General features: G+C 32.7%; 1 protein-coding gene across 1 annotated transcript in view; it reads right to left on the minus strand.

Moving 5' to 3' along the window:
- LOC145270216 (uncharacterized) overlaps positions 1 to 18,530 on the minus strand; it is a 61,714-nt gene that overhangs the window by 11,954 nt on the left and 31,230 nt on the right. The window contains exon 3 of the mRNA XM_080125848.1: positions 441 to 473. Within this exon, the coding sequence (XP_079981974.1) occupies positions 441 to 473 (33 nt within the window). The remainder of the gene's footprint in view (positions 1 to 440; positions 474 to 18,530) is intronic.

Genomic DNA, 18,530 nt, shown 5'->3' on the forward strand with positions numbered 1-18,530 from the left:
GAGCGAGTTTCTAACAGTATTTTGTCTAGTTTTATATTTATAGCACCTTTCCCAAACTTACCGTGTTAAAGAGAGAGTCGGGAGCCATTTTGAATTTTCCAATACATCGGTAAACACAGTATGTTTTTCGAGCTGAATAAACATGTTACACGAAAATCATATCCAGTTTGGTAGAAAAGTAACTTATCTTGCCTTTGATAACATTTATTTGTTATATATTTGTTTTTGTTTTTTGACAACTTTTTCGAATCTATGTGTACAGTAATACAAACCCGGTGTCCCTATTTTTGCCCGTACCTATGGCCATGTTAAGAACGGCTTTCGAGGTTGGAGAGTGTTTAGTCCGAAAGCCGTTCTTAACATGGGCAGGTTGGGGTGTTTATAATACGCTGGGGCACGTATTAAAAATTTACCATAAAAGCTTATGACATTATACTTACCTTTCTCTGGTTTGTTTTAGAGAACGAAGAAAAACAAAGTATTTAGAAAAATAATGGCTGAATGACTTTTCTCGGTTGGCGTCAAAATTCAAAATGGCGACCAAAAAGACAGTTCCGTAGAAAATTTGAAAAATGCAAAAAAAAACAAAAAAATACAACTAACGGAAAAAATAAATGAGACAATCTCTTTTGGGATTATAACACAGATATGTTTGTGTTATAATTCCAAAAGAGATTGTCTCATTTATTTTTTTTTATCTTTAAGATTTGTAATCAAGGTTAGCAAAATGGTTCTAGTAAACTAACGTATTTACTTATTTTCTGCGGAGCGCTACCGGAAGCGGTGACAAGGCAACTCAGTTCCTTCACTTTTATTGTTCAGTATTTCTGTTTTTAGGCGAAATAAAATGCAAGGAAAGGATATTATTCAAAAGCATAAAAATTAACAAAATTATTCAGATAAAAAATAACACAATTAGTCTTTATATGCACTATTGCACTAATAAAAATTTTAAAAAGGTTTTATTTCATTTAAAATTTTATAAATAAATGTGTTTTTTTTTTTACATAGGCATCACCACTTATCAAGGCCAAGAGGCCACCCAAAGATAAGGGTTAAAGAGTGTTCAGTAGAAATTGGACAATATAGTAATCGTTAGTAATGCTTGAACACAACCATATTGTAGTCAGCTGGCAAGCAGGAGAACGGAAGACAATTCCATAGGCGTGCAGTTCTAAGAAAGAAGCTTTGCTCATGGAATCTACGTTTAGGTTTAGGCACAGATAAAGAGTGGGGAAAATTAGTGATAGTGTTTTCTGGTGTTTCTTGTGAAAGTTTGGAGCTCAGACGAGCACTTGCCATCAAAATAACAATAAAGCAGAGACAAACTCGCAACATCTCTTCTGTGAGAAAGAGATTGCAGGGAAGAGAAAAGGACATCTCCTACGAGGCTACGAAGTCTATTTTGAACTCTATCAAGGCAGGATAAGTCCTTTCTAGGAGCCCCTGCCCAAATGTGGCAACAGTACTCCGTCCTTGGACGTATATATTTAAAAATAAAGTACTTCTACAGTTTATCGCCGAAAATGAAGACGCCATTTCATTTCGGGCACCTGTCGTTAAAATATCAGTATTTTAAACTATGACCGAAGTAAGAAATAAATAACAAAAAATTTACAAAATTGTTTAATAAATGTTTTTACAATTATATTTTGATTAATTTGGTGCTTCTACTCTTTATCGCCGAAACTGGAGACGCCATTTTATTTCGCGCACCTGACGTTAAACTCCAAGGGGGGAAATCAGTATTTTAAACTATGGCCGAAGCATGAAATAAATAACAAAAAAATTAAACTTGAGAACGGTAGCTTCCGGAAATAATAAATTAAACTAAAATTAAATGAAAAACTTTCCCGTTTTCATTAATTAAATCGAAATATTTTCAATTAAACAATTACGGAAAAATGTTCACTTTATTTACTTTCTTTTCTTCATAGTTCTTTCCGGAAGTAATTAATATCTAGTTTACTTTTTTTGTTATATATTTCTAACTTCGGCCATAGTTTAAAACTAGCAAAAGTACCCGTCGTTGACTTGGTTCAAAAACAGCCTACAGAAAATGGATTCTGATTTATGAAGTACTAGCGAGGGGTACCCGGAGTTGCCCGGGTGTTTGGAGGTGTGTGTGGAAACTCCAGGGTTGGGGGGGGGGGGGGGTAAAAAGTAAGTATGAGGATCGAACCCGAACACTTGAGGCAAAGTTGTAAATTAAAGTGTGAAAAAAAAAAAAAAATGTGTGATGTTAACCATTGCCCCACCGCGAGATGAAAACACGTTTGAATTTATTTAATTACTTGGATTTGGCAGGTGCCCGTTTTAATGAGTTAATGAGGTCAAGTTTGACTGCAGGATACTATTCATTTACTGCTGAACGCTTCCTCTCCCCCAAGACGCTATAGGAAAAAGACTAACCCACATGCGGCGAGCGACAAATATTGAATAGTTATCTTCCCGAAATCAAGCAAATTAAATAGACAGGCGAGCTTCGTTGTTAACTGTGAGATATTACGATTTATGTGTGATATAAAAAGTTTTAAAAAGTTGTGCAGCGAGTGACCGCTTCTCTGAAAAAAGCCTTTTGTTGACACACAGAAAAAGCGAACATACACACATACATACATGCATACATTTTCGCTTTTATATATATAGATGAGAGGTTATGAAAAGGAAGGGATGTAAAGAGATAGCTTCGAATTTGGGGTATCAAAACCAAAGCAAAATATGATGAAAGTAAAAATAAAATAGATAAACCTCATACCTGTTCACACTGAAACACTTATCACAATATTCTGTGGATCTATATTAAAAAACCTTGTTAAACTTTGTGACATATTTCCATTCTATGGAGGTCAGGTGCAAACGAACACCCCATAATTTTATTATACCATATTTCTTCAAACTGAAACATAATTATCAAAGTATACTTACGCAGATAGATATGAAAAGTCTTTATTAAAGTTTGTGCCTATTTTCATTCTATGGAGGCCAGGCATGAACGCAGACCCCACAATTTTATTATACCATCCCTATTGAAGTTAAAACATACTTATCAAAGTATTATTATGTATATCTATATCAAAAACACTTGAAACGTTTTTTTTTTTAATTTTTAAATTTTTTATTTTCATACTTTGTGGACCAGGCGCGTATGCAGACCCCATAATTTTAATGAATCATCATTATGCCAGATCAAACATAGCCATTCCTGTGTCTTGATACATCTTCTATTATTATATGTGATCAGTTTTCTATAATAGTCAACCATATAGGAGCCTATTCGTGACCAGACACACACACAGACGTTCAGCTTTATATTATAGATACTGATTTCTCCCTCTGATTTTAATGCCAGTCTGGAATTGCCAGGTGCCCGAAATGAAATGGCGTCTCCATTTTCGGCGATAAACTGTAGAAGTACCAAAAAAAAAAGTTTTTTTTTTATTTGAAAAATAATTTTTTTTTTTATTTGAATTTCTTGAAGATTCGTCTTCCTTTGGTTCATTTGGCGGAAGTGATGTCTGACATATTTTTAGCTCCGGATGACCAAAACCGTATAGAATGAACCCTTATTTTTCTGTTTTTTAGAACTTTTATTCAAACAGTCTTTGTTTGAACTTAATGGACTGTTTTTTTTATATATATTTTGTCGGAATTAGCATACCGACGAGTAGGGGGAGGAGGGGAAGAAAAGACGGTTTAAGTCTTGCAATGAAATGTCGACGTTGCTTACAAGCAGTCTTTCATTGTAAAAGTAACAAATGGGTAACGATGGTCGAAGTGTAATTTGTCTGAATGACTACAACAACAGTAGAGCGGCCACCCCCTTTTATCTACTCTAACTCTCAGTCAACGAGATTCACGCATGACTGGAATGTCTATTTAACTTGTAAGGAATAGGCACTCAGGTTCTTTGATTAACAGACCACCGGCTGTGTTGGTCACAGCTACCAGCACTCCTTTCTTCCCCACCGACCCAGCCTCGGCAAGTCAACCAATTCAAAATTCTCACAATTTATTAACTGTTTTATTCTTTTTATCAAACAAAAATAAAACTTTTATAATGAAATATTGTCGGAATTTTATCCTCTTTCAGATAAATTCGACGTGAAAGTAACTAGCCTGAAAAAAAATAAAAGCATGAAATAAAAAGGGGGGGATAAAGAATAAAATATAAAGGTCTTGTTTCAAAACGAAGAAAAGATTTTATTTACAATAAAATTAGTTGCAAATTTTTCCCTTTGCATTAAATTCAAAGAAAGAAAAACGCCAAAATAACATCTAATGAAAAAAATAACGCTGGTTCTTATAATGAAGATGTCGTATCCATGAACGATCACAATATTATTGTTACGGGTGCGGTGGCTAATCACAACGCCGTAACACAGTATTTGCTATCGTAAGCAAGAGTAGGGAAAAAGGTTTTGAGGGAGAGTTTTAAAAATACAAGAAGCAGGTATTTTATATAAAAATAGGGAATTTATTAAAGACACAAAACATACCAAGACAAGATAGGCTGACAGAAATATTTATGAAAGTAGTATTTAAACAGGACAAAAGGGGTGAACACAATATTAAAATATGAGGGAAAAAGGGTAACAAGAGGAAGGTAATTATAGTGGGGAAAACTAGGCAAAGCAATAATCTATTCTCGGAATTTAATATATAATGTGATATGATATTCTAGACGTTTGGTCAAATGATAGACAAAAGTACTTTACCATCCGTCGTAGTAGTAGTGATGACCAAATTGGGTAGTAGGTTGATTCTGGTGATAATGGGTTGAGGTTAAAGTTCTTACGACGCCCTTTGAACAAATCCGCCGGGGAGAAAGGCTGCCTGTGGAAGCTACTAGCTCACTCTTTCTCACTCCCGTTAAGCTGTTACTCCCAGCGTTTTATATTCATAAGGGAGTGTATATTTCTTAGACCTCTTTTTCTTTCCTTTCTTTTCTTCTTCTTCCTAACCTTTCCTAATTCTATTTTTAGGGATGGGGACAACCTGAATGACCCTAGGTTCTGTACCCAGCCCGTCAAGGTTAAAGCTAATACTACGCCTCTTGTTACAATTATGATTCAAAATAATAGTTCCTAATCACACTCTCATATGAAATAAATTTTAGGAACATACTCACAAATTGAATGTCAGTCAGGCACGTGCCTTTTTCTTTTTCTTTTCTCGTTTAAAGTTCTTTTAGAAATTTCTCTCCTTCCATTTACGTGCAAACTGTAGCCACGTAGATAGTTTTCAGACGCATGCCACGTCACATGTCCGGGGTATTCTTGCCGGGTTTTCTTCTTTGAAGGAGGCTCCAAAATTCGTTGTCACGTAAAATAAGGTCTTTTTTTAAAAATTATACTCCTTCTAAATATGTGCAGACCATAGCCACATAGTTTTCAAAAGTATGCTTCGTCGCATGTCCAGGGCATTCTTGCCGGGTTTTCTTCTTTGAAGGAGGCTCCAAAATTCCTTGCCTGCGCCGGGCAATGAAACATGTCCAGTCTCCACGTCGCTGGAACCAAAAAGAGCCTGAAATTCGCGCTGGGCTCATGACGTCATCAAGGAGCTAGCATTTCCTTTTTCTTCAAATTAAAGAGAGTTTCGTACAAACCCAAAATGTACGAAACTAAGAATCATAAAAGATATGAAATACAGAAAATCAAATACAAGAAGCAGAATAAAATATAATAAAATTAAACAGGGGGGGATGCACTATTATTGGTATTACTGTACACATAGATTCAAAAAAGTTGTCAAAAAACAAATATATAACAAATAAATGTTATCAAAAGCAAGATAAGTTACTTTTCTACCTAACTGGATAATTTTTTAGTGCTGCTATTTAATGTAACATGTTTATTCAGCTCGAAAAACGCACAGTGATTACCGATGTATTGGAAAATTTAAAATGACGTCCGGACATGGTAAGTTTGGGAAAAGGAGTTATAAATAAAAAACTAGACAAAATACGGTTAAAAACTCGCTCAATATATGTTACCGTGACATAGGCTAACATATATAATGAGTGGGTTTTTAACAGTATTTTGTATAGTTTTTTACTTTTAGCTCCTTTTCCCAAACATTTATTTGTTATATATTTGTTTTTTGGCAACTTTTTCGTTTAAACTTTATTTAAAAAAAAAAAAAAAAAAAAGACGAGGTGTTTTTTTTTTTCGAAGTATTTTTTTCTCCATTCATCATAGGACATTTTATTCAACAATTTACAATAATAAAAGCTGTACAAAATTTATTTTTCGAAATGAGATTTTTTTAACGAGATTTTTTAACAAGATTTTTTTAACGAGATTTTTTCTAACGTGACTTAAGTTTGAAAAAAAAAACCATCTGTTTTTTTTTTGTTTTTTTTTTTAATAAAACTTTAATTTCTAAATTTGGTAAATATTCAGATACGTTACAACAGAACACCGATCACTCTAATTTGGTGTTTTAGGGGAAATCAAGGTCGCTGGCAATGAATCTGATACTCAAACCGAAGGAAAATTTACCATTATCATGGTATTAACCCCTGAACCCACAAACTACTTTCCGCCATTTTACAGCTTCCGTTTATGCTACACGCGTGCGCGGCAGCATAAACGACTGCTTGTTTCACCTAGCAAACTGCCTTCTCACATGGCGTACCAATCTTCTGCGGAAAATTTGAAATTAGCTGAAAAAGAAATAAAACAAGTTGGGGAGGAGGGGGGTAATTTAATTGTTTTTTTTTTTCTTTTTTTCCTGGAACATAGAATTTTCAAAAAGTACATTATAGCACTTTTTGGGTGGAAAAAAATTATGGACTGACATTTTTAATGACTTACAATTAAAGAAAAGTCTAACAAATTGGAGGAAATTTTTTTTTTTTTTAATGCGGTTTATGCATAAAACATTTTATGTATTTCATTCTTTTTTTTTTTTTTGCGGAAGGGGGATTCAATTATAAACCATATGTGGCTTAATGGGTGCTTCTGCAGTTTAGTTAACCGCTTTTCCGTAAGTAGCGCACCGACATTTACCGATTAGAACACCATTTAACATTTTTCGAAGATTTTACTGTTTACATTGGGGGCACGAGTGGGGAGGGCGGGTGTGGTGTTGTAGGTGTGTCAGAGATTTCGTGAAAAATATTGAATAATTCTACCCCCTGTCTTTCCAAGCTTATAACTACTCGAAAAATGTAATTCAAGCCCTAATTTTTTTTTTTTTCAATTAAAGGAGCAAGGACCAAGGTTTCATTAATAAAAACAAAAAAAAAAACCAACAAACAACGTGGTTTTTAAAAAAAGGTTTTAAACTTTAGACTTTACAGGTAAATTTCTAAAAAACTTTTTCTGTTTTAAATTTGAATATATTATTTATTGATTTTTTATCTTCAATTTGTGATATATAACACTTTGGTGAGTAAATTAATTATTTACTTTTTAATAGACATTTCAAAATGGGAGGCGTGAATTGATTCAACCCTCTGCCTTTCCAAGCTTATAACTACTCGAAAAATGTAATTGAAACCCTAATTGTTTAAAAAAAAAAAAAAAAACAAACAAAAGAAAAACAAAAACAAACAACGTGGTTTATAAAAAAAAGGTTTTAAACCTCGGACTTTACAGATAAATTTCTAAAAAAAAAAAAAACACTACGTTTTTTGTTTTAAATTTGAATATATTATTTATTGATCTTTTATCTTCAATTTGTGATATATAAAACTTTTGTGAGTAAATTAATTATTTACTTTTTAATAGACATTTGAAAATGGGGGGAGCGTGAATTTTAAAAAAAAAACGTTTGTCTAAAATATTATATTCGGTTTATTGGAAAGCGCATAGAATTTCACATTGACCCTGAAAATATCGTAAAAATAGAATCAATAGAAAAATTTTGATAGATTTTTAAAGTTTAAAAATTGAAAAATACTGAGCTCGTAAAATTCAATTAATTTCATGATTGTATTTGGTTTATTTTTTTTAAACTGGGGAGATAAGATTTTTGGTGTATAAACCTATTTTTGCCTAATATATAATTATATCAAAGAGTTTTCTTGATAATTTATTTGGAACTGATATTTTCACCTGTGTATTGACAATATTAAGAAGTTTGTAAAATTAAAATTAAATCATATCTACATTGCAAAGTAGATGAGGAAACGTAGCTATCCTCTACTTTTTTTTCAAATAATTACGTGAGAACATCCAGAAAATAAGTACTTTATAATTAATTAGGTTCGCATATAAATTAAACATAAAATGATCCTCCATTTTCGGGCCATCATAACTTTTTAGGGTAATTGACTTTTTTCTAGCTCTAAGTCTGACTGGCACGATCTTCAAACCAGATGAAATCGCCTTGAAAAGTAAAAAGCAAAGAATTTGTCTCCCAATAGCAAAAATATGCCCCAGTTTAGAAAAATGTTTCTTTCACTGACCAAGGACAGACTAGATAAAGTATAATATCAGAACAATTACTACACTTTAACGTAAGCATCGATTCACGACTGGCACAGATTACAATTATAAAAATATTTGTTTTTATTTTAGATGAGGCAGGGCATCGGAAGAGAGATTTTTCTAACAAAATGAAAGTATAATTTTTAGCAATAGGTATCAAGGAAAAGGCCACTACATATGTTATAAATTCCAAATTTCCACAACCTGGCAAATACTGGTACACGCTAGCAAATTTAGATTTGCAATTACAGAATATGATTTTAATTTTTTCCTTTGCTCTTTATTCTAACACTACACTAAGTTTACTGTTTTATTTCGCTACAGTTGATATTGTGTAGAACAATAAGAAAATCATAGTGAACAATGCATTCAACAAAATTTCACACACATTTCTAGATACCTATATCTAATAAGTTCAAAAGAAAGGACACACTTAGGGAGGTATTTTGGTGGTCAAGTCACTAAATAGAGATTAGCTGGTTTCCCGGCATAGCCCAGGATGTAATAAAGATTGACTGAAATACATGTTCTAGCTGGTTTCTAGGCGTTGCCAGGGATGTAATATAGACACATTATGTTGTATATTACCTGTTCTCTTCTCCCTAAGGTAAAACAATTTCATATACATGCTGTAAATCACCTATGCTAGGGATAAAACATGAACAATACCAGTCCTAGGGTAGATAAAACAAATAATACATAGAGATGAAAGATTTATAAGCAATATAATTTTTCTGAGACTATGACATAATTAACCGTATGGAGTTAGCATCTGTTTAGAATTACAGCTGAAATCTGAAGAAAACATTAAATATAATAAATAAATATGCTAGTGTAATCGACAGATTTCTAAGATGGCGGCGAGATTGAAAGGTAATTGGTCATTAGCTGAGACTCCAAATCTACTTTTAAATATTCATAAGATTTATTTTTTATTTACCAAAGTTCTTTATGCATTGCATCCAAGATTTGCGTAAAATTATGAGACTTTCACTCCTATATTTTTTTTTCATATTTAACCAATTTTACCATTTTACTCGTGCCAATTTTCCCAGGACATTTTTATTGGTACAGTTTGTACATAAGTTCCTATTTATCTATCATATTCTTAGAGAAGAATTATTTCAGTCGCCACACTACCAAATTTACTAAGGTGGGTGGGGGTATCAACTTAAAATATCTCTAAAATATTGATAAATTTTATTTTAGTCATAACTCTCACTGCTGATGCAATTCTCTATCTATATAAGAGCCAGATACGTCCAAGGATGGAATACTGTTGCCACATATGGGCAGGAGCTGCTAGAAAAGACTTGTCCTGCCTTGATTGGGTTCAAAATAGACTTCGTGGCCTGGTGGGAGATGTCCTTTTCTCTTCGCTGCAACCTCTATCTCACAGAAGAGATGTTGCGAGTTTGTCTCTGCTTTATCGTTATTTTCATCGAAAGTGTTCGACTGAGCTTCAATCTATGGTCCCCTCTCGCCAAACTTTCACAAGAAACACTAGACTAGCTGAAAAAACATTATCAATAATTTTCCCCACTCTTTATCTGTACCTAAACCTAAACATAAATTCCATGATCAAAGCTTCTTTCTTAGAACTGCACGCCTGTGGAATTGTCTTACGTTTTCCTGCTTTCCAGCTGTCTATAATATGGTTGTCTTCAAGTCCAACGTGAACAAGTTTCTGATGAGCCGTTCCACTTAAGTTAACAAATTTACCGAAGTTCCATTAATATCGATTACTATATTGTCCTTTTGACTACTCTACACTCTTTAACCCTTATCCGTGAGTGGCCTATCGGCCTTGATAAGTGGTGACGCCTATGTAAAAAAAAAAAAAACATCTAAAATTAGATTTTGTTTCCAAGAAAATGTATGCATCATTATTAAAACAAATGGATCTATTAATCTAAGATAGTTAGAAAATCCATAATTATTGATTTTTAATGAAACTTTCGGGACTTAGAAAAAATATAAGATTATTTTTAAACATATCTTTTTAAATACAACTTTAAATAGCTATTTTAGAGATAGTTTAACAGTTATAAATTTTCAAATTTCCATAAATTGATTCAGTTAATTTCAAAGTACTAGGTTTAAAGAATTCCAAAAGAAAAATATAAACATTAATTATTTCAGATGAGATATACTCAGTGACCGAGTGATCAGACTGGACAGAGCCAAGGTGCCAGCACTAAAAAAAATTTCTCCAGAACGGTTTCATACTCAACCGTGAACCCTCCGAGAGGTTCCATATAAACGTTTAGTAAGTAAGTGTGAAAACAAATTTAAACATTTAGGTGTAAGATTCCTTTAGTGGAGGCTTTAGTCTTTAGAAAAAGATTTTTTTTTTTCCTGATATGACAAATGTTAGCAGATGCTGATTCCGGGGCTGTTTTTCTCACGCAAATCCATGAATCGAGAAAAAAAAAAGCCAAAATTAAAAAATCTACAAGTTTCGACATCCAAACTACTTTTTAAATTACTTAATTATGTCTTTTTCTTTAATAATTACTATTTAAAAATATTTACATAAAATGATCAGAAAAAGGCCAAACAAAAATTTTGAAGGCTAAACTGCTTTAAAAAAAAGGCCAAATTCGTTAAATTCGACCTTAAAAAGGCCAAACTGGCAAACCTGCAAGCCGTCGTTCATGCTGCCGCACGCACGCGCGTGTAGAGTACCTATTTACTATGCCCCCCCACGGGACAGAGTTAGACACCAGGGTCGTTTTTTAACGTGGAGAAAAGGTACAAAAATAAAAATTGTCTCAGTCGTGAAGGATTTCTTCTCCACCGAAAGAGAACAAGAAATAGAAGTGCAGCATCTGAAGAACAGATACTACACTTTGATCTTGTCCCGAACGAAAGCTGTAAAATGGCGGAAAGTAGTTCGTGGGGTTAGAGGTTAATACCATGCAAACGGTAAAATTGCCCCCGGTTTGAGTATCAGATTAGTTGTCAGCGACCTCGATTACCCCTAGAAAACTAAATTAGAGTGGTCGGTGTTCTGTTGTAACGTATCCGAATATTTACCCTAAATTTCGATCGACGTCTACCTAATTTTTGTTAATATAAAAGTTAGGTAAACGTTCATAAACATATTAATGGGGAAAACAATTCATAAATCTAAAAGAAAGTCCATTAAGTTCAAATAAAGACTGTTTAAATAAAACTTCTTTAAAAAAAAAAAAAAGGTTCATTCTATACAGTTTTGGTCATCCGTAGATAAAAATATGTCGGACACGGACGTCACTTCCGCCAAATGGCTTTGTAAACAAAAGAATACGAATCTTCAAGATTACCAATAAATATATATTTATGAAAGAATAAAAGGAAAATTATTGAAATCAAAATAACAAATTTCCAAACAAAAAAAAAAAAAAAAACGTTTATGTTTACATAATGGAATTGCAGTATTTGATTTGTCTTGTCACCACTTCCGGTAGCGCTCAGCGAAAAAAAACAAAAAAAACTATTATAATTAAATTTTCTGCGAAGCGCAATCGGAAGCGATGACAGGGTATTGAAAAAGAAAAAAAAAAAAAAATAGACAATAAAAATTAACAACAAAAAAAAAAAACTGATGAAAATGAAACAATTTAATGAGAAAATTTGAGGGGTTGTATTACTGTACACATAGATTCGAAAAAGTTGTCAAAAAACAAATATATAACAAATAAATGTTATCAAAGGCAAGATAAGTTACTTTTCTACCTAACTGGATAATTTCTTGTGTTTTTATTCAATGTAACATGTTTATTCAGCTCGAAAAACATGCAGTGTTTACCGATGTATTGGAAAATTCAAAATGGCGCCCGACTCTCTCTTTAACATAGCAAGTTTGGGAAAAGGTGTTATAAATAATAAACTAGACAAAATACTATTTAAAAAACACCGAATATATATCAACTTATGTAACGGTAACATATATTGAGCGAATTTCTAACAGTATCTTATCTAGTTTATTATTTATAACACCTTTTCCTGAACTTACCGTGTTAAAGAGAGAGTCGGGCGCCATTTTGAATTTTCGAATACATCGGTAAACACTGTATGCTTTTTGAGCTGAATAGACATGTTACATTGAATAAAAACACGAAAATTATATCCAGTTTGGTTGAAAAGTAACTTATGTTGCCTTTGATAACATTTATTTGTTATATATATATTTTTTTTTGACAACTTTTTCGAATCTATGTGTACAGTAATACAAACCCAAATTTGAAAACCTGAAAATGTTCTGAAATGATAAAATCATTTTTATTTATTTATTATTTTATTTTATTTAAGCCCGAATTTTCGCCAATAACGGTAATTCCAGTTAGGTAGAAAAGTAACTTATCTTGCCTTTGATAACATTCATCTTTACTTCTATACTCCTATAAATTCATTTTCTTTAGTGTGTATTGATAGGGTTTGTTTTACTATATACATAGATTCGAAAAAGTTGTCAAACACAAATATATAACAAATAAATGTTAATCAAAGGCAAGATAAGTTACTTTTAGTGTTTTTATTTAATGTAACATGTTCATTCAGCTCGAAAAACATACAGTGTTTATCGATGTATTGGAAAATTAAAAAATGGCGGCCGACTCTCTCTCTCTCTTTGACACGTTAAGTTTGGGAAACGGAGTTATAAATAAAAAAACTAGACAAAATACGATTAAAAACTCGCTCAATATATGTTACCATGACATAGGCTGCCATATTCTGTGGGGTTTTAACAGTATTTTGCATTTTTATTTTTTATTTTTAACTCCTAAAACAATAAATGTTAAAGGGTCATAATAGGGGTCAAAGTTAAAAAAAAAAAATGACCGCTTTTTTTTTTTTTTGCTCAACATACACCTCCAAACACCCGGGCAACGCCGGGCGTAAATGCTAGTATATATATAAAAGTGAGCGTGTATCTGTGTGTCTGTGTGTGTACATTTTCCAACGCAATGACGCTGTCAATTTTCAGTCTACCCCCAACTATACTGACATGCAGAAGTTCAAGTGTAATGTGAACAGACTTCTTGCTACTTATCTCCCTTCATAATATCCCTGCAACCTATGTCCCCGATAATAGCCTCCTTGTCAAAGTGGCACTGTGCCTTGTTTGGGGTGAAAAAAATCTCTCTATATATATATATATAAATGAACGTGTCTGTGTGTCTGTGTACATTTCCCTACGCAATAACTCAATTTTAAGTCTAAAGATTCGAAATTTGATATACAGGGTACTCAGATTTGGGACAATCTTTCTAACCCGTTTTAGGCCAGAAATCTTACTGTTAAAGGGTCAAAGTTCAACGATTTGACCTTTGAGAACTCTAAAAAACTCCTCCGACAATTTTGAGTATAAACACTTGAAATTTTAGATATAGGTTCCTTGGACATGGATCTAACTTAATAACTCGATTTGAGCCCAAAATAATAAATGTTAAGGGGTCATAATAGGGGTCAAAGTTAAAAAAATTGACCGCTTTTTTTTCCTTTTTTCTTGCTCAACATACACTTCCAAACTCCCGGGCAACCCCGTGGCTGAAATGCTAGTTTGTTATATATTTGGTTTTTGACAACTTTTTCGAATCTATGTGTATAATAAAAATTATTATGATTTGAATCTATATCTATACTATTATATATATTCAAGGGAGACAATTTGTATATAGATCACATAATTATTAGAAGTTATTTTTTTAATTGAAATATATATATATATATATATATATATATATATATATATATATATTAGTGTTGAGATGATTAATCAGAATCGGGAATTGAAAAAATCTGAAGATTGGGGGTATCTAAATCGATATCGGAATCAGAAAAAATTGATACTTATTTTCCGATGCCAAAACGATTCTTTTAATTGTCTTTTTTTTTTAATTGCTTTTATTTAAAGTAAAATCTTCCATTGCTGGTAAGAATGATACAACAATTATATTTATTGATTTTAAAATAATAGTAAAATAGATACATCATCCGCCACAAGTGTATTTTGACGTTTAGGAAAATATCTACATATTTAACGTGTTCTATGAAAATAAGGGAAAATAAAAATCTCATAATTAAATAATTAGAGATTTTTAAAGAATTGGAATCGGTAATTGTATAAGAATCGGGAAAAATATTGGAATTGTCCTACCACTAATTATATATATATATATATATATATATATATATATATATATATATATATATATATATATATATATATAAATTATATATTTATATATATATATTTCTAAATCAAAACGCGGATTCCATGAACAAAGCTTCTTTCTTAGAACTGCACGCCTGTGGAACTCTGTTCCATCTGCCTGCTTCCCACCTGACTACAACTTGGATGTCTTCAAGTCCAATGTTAACAAATTCCTAATGAACCGCCCCCTTAAGTAAACACTTCATCAAATCTCCACACTAACGTACTGTACTTGCAATAACCCTTATCCCTGAGTGGCTTCCGGGCCTTGATGAGTGGTGATCAGTGTAAAAAAAAAAAAATAATATATATATATATATATAATGATTGCAACGTCTGAATACACTTTATGTAAAATTTCAAATGTTTAGACCAAAAATTAGCTAAGTATATTGGTAGAGACCGCAGAGGTAAATTTTTTTAAAACTTTGACCCCAATTCTGACCTCTTAACGTTTACTGTTTTGGGCTCGAATCAAATTAAAAAGTTTTATCCATGTCCAAGTAACCTACATCTAAAATTTCAACTGTTTAGACCCCAAATCGTCAGAGGAGTTTGGTAGAGTCTGCCTTCCTACTACCACATTTTTTTTTTTTGCTCAACACAGACCTCCAAACACCCGGGAAACGCCGGGCACCCATGCTAGTATATATATATATATATATATATATATATATATATATATATATATATATGCTGAGCAAAAAAAACAAACAAAAAAAACGGTCAATTTTTTTTTAACTTTGACTCCTATTATGACCCTTAAACATTTATTGTTTTGGGCTCAAATCAAGTTATTAAGTAAGATCCATGTCCAAGGTACCTATATCTAAAATTTCAAGTGTTTAGACCCCAAATTGTCGGAGAAGTTTGGTAGATTTCTCAAAGGTCAAATCGTTGAACTTTGACCCCTTAACAGCCAAATTTCTGGCCGAAAACCGATTAAAAAAAGTTTCCCAAATCTCAATAGCCCTTATGTCAAACTTTGAGTCAGTCGACTGAAAATTGACAGAGTTGTTTGGTAGGGAAATGTAGACACAGAGAAATTTCACTTATATAAAAGTGAATGTGTCTCTGTGTGTGTTTGTGTACATTTCCCTACGCAATAACTCTGTCAATTTTTAGTCTACAGACTCTAAATTTGATGTACAGGGTACTGAGATTCGGTTTTCGCCCAGAAATTTGGCTGTTAAGGGGTCAAAGTTCAACGATTTGACCTTTGAGAACTCTACTAAACTTCTCCGTCAATTTGGGGTCTAAACACTTGAAATTTTAGATGTAGGTTCTTTGGACATAGATCTAACTTAATAACTCGATTTGAGCCCAAAACAATAAATTTTAAGGGGTCATAATAGGGGTCAAAGTTAAAAAAATTGACCGTTTTTTTTGTTTGTTTTTGTTTTGCTCAGCACACACACACACACACACATATATATATATACTAGCATGGGTGCGTCGGAGGTGTGTGTTGAGCCAAAAAAAAAAGTGGTTGTAGGAAGGTTTTATTAAGTCTTTGCTCTTATTATAAGCTCTATCTCCTATTTGGTTTTATTGAGCTTTTACATCTGGTTGAGATTTATAAATATTAATTCTTTAATATTTATAATTTACTTTAGTTTTGACATCTTGGATCATTTTGGTAAATTTAATTGTAATTTTTATTTTATATATATATATATATATATATATCCTCCTTTTCTCTTTGTCAGACAATTGAAAAAAACAATTTCCGATAATCCACATTAATAAACCAACGATTAACCAGACTCAAGTGCTTTGGAGTAATTTAGTGATGTTAAATGATTTTAATCCTCTTTTAATCGTCTTTTCATTTGATCTTGCTATTTTCATTTTTCAATTTCATTTTTTTAATTTTTATTATTCGCCTGAGGATGACCAATGGATGGCGAAAACGTTCGCGTTTACGGGAAATTTTATTTTCACTTGGAAAATGGTCTGACGAGAAAAGGAGAATTACAAGAAAAACAAGTGTGCCAGTTGACACGGTTAAGATTCGGATTAAAAATTGTTATAAAAATAAATACAATTTAGGCGCGCAGTATGATTATGTTGGCGCGTGAAAAATAAAAAATAACTCCCACGCAAATTCCGGCGTGGCCTTATATATTAAATTGACTCAAAACGAGCGGACGTAGTACAGAGCACCCCACGTGATGTTTCCGTCCAATGGGATTTCTCCAAGGACATTTTTCTAAACTTTTCTTCTTAAGCTCGCTGGGAGCCGGTCCAAATAGTATTTAAGCACACACAAACAGCAAATCTCTCTCTCAACTGCATTTTCATTCGGACGTTCCACGCGTGTTACTATCACTCTTCCATTTTCACCGCTCCGCACGCTTCATACAATTTCACAGGCGAACATTACCTATTGCCTCTCTTACCATGTTTTAACATATGAACAGTTCAACAAAAAAAGACATTCTCCTTTTTTTTCATACGAACACTTAAAAAGGACTTCTGAACTCATTATGTTACATGATAAGGGCTGTCCCCTTTTCATGTAAGTATAAAAATGGAGAATTTAGTTTAAAATGAAAATGAAATAACATAGGCGAAATTCGAACCTCATAATATAGTTTAGAAATAGATTACGTGTGAGAATTTAAAAATGTAAAACAAACATTTGTTTAGAATATAGATAAATATTTCAAGGAAAGAATGTGAACTCTCAAGTTTGTTATGAAATTTTAAATTGAAAGAATGCAGCTTATAAGATAATGTTTTTAACATATTGAATATAGGTTAAAATTCCTTTTGTAGAAATAGGAAAAGTTTAGGACACATATGTCCAGGACACGTGAAAGAATGCACATGTTTTAACATGTGTATGACGTCACGGAAAATAGAAAGTTCTAGGATAGAGAAAAAACTTTAGAGTTAGAAGTAGACAGTCAGTGAGAAAACTCAGAGAGATTCAGACGTCTAGGAACGAGACGTCACTTCAAGGAAAAAATGTGAAACTTTGAATTCTTGATGATGGAATCACGGCCGTGTGAAGAATAAACCATCAAGTGTTTTTTGTAAAGCTCGTCTTGTGTCTTATGTTTCTTATACAAAGGTAAAGTCCAATTGTATTATATATTTGTGTTATATGTCTTTACATACACGTCTCAACATCATCATGTCTACACAATGTCCGAACTGTCTGAACACTATATCCCTTCACTCCAAGAGCTTTCTTCTTCTTCCATTCAACACAATTTAGGAATGAACATTTTAATATATAAGAATCATAACAGGAACAATCTATCTAAGTCTCTTACAACTTCTCTCTCTCTCTCTGAGTCTTACAACATCCCTCACTGTAATAAGACTCCTTCAAGCATCTCTCTCACTAAGAAAAAGCATCACTTCTAATAATACTTTCTAAGCATTTCTCTCTAAGACTCTCTCAATGAAACTCCTATAAAAACAAATATGCAACAATTATAAAGAGAATTATATTTTATTTGTTAATGGTTGGCTTCTGTGAATAAACCTCCGTTTGTTTTGCATGTAAGTCTTCTTCTTTTTATTTTTATTTATTTGTGGAGGAAGTTAGTTCCTAAAAAGGCCTGACGACCCCCACAAGTTGGTGACACGACTTAGAACATTACATGCACAACGGAACCTCCTTACAAGCTACACGTGGTTTCCTAAACTACTTGCTATATCATGCGTGCGGTAACACTCAAAGGAAGTAAAAAGACGACGCGCATCTCAAGGGATGATGCAAGCCGTCAAACGAAGCGTGGATCTCAGTACAATATATCAACAAATTAGCGAGTTATGCCGATAGTCACTATAAAATCGAAAATTAAACAAATCATGACTCAGCATCAAAACAGCACTTTTGCTCATCAGGCCCCCCCCCCAACAACGAGTTGGTG

Source organism: Euprymna scolopes, chromosome 46, assembly GCF_053919585.1.
Source record: "Euprymna scolopes isolate OS-2025 chromosome 46, ASM5391958v1, whole genome shotgun sequence".
NCBI classification, from domain to species: domain Eukaryota; kingdom Metazoa; phylum Mollusca; class Cephalopoda; order Sepiida; family Sepiolidae; genus Euprymna; species Euprymna scolopes.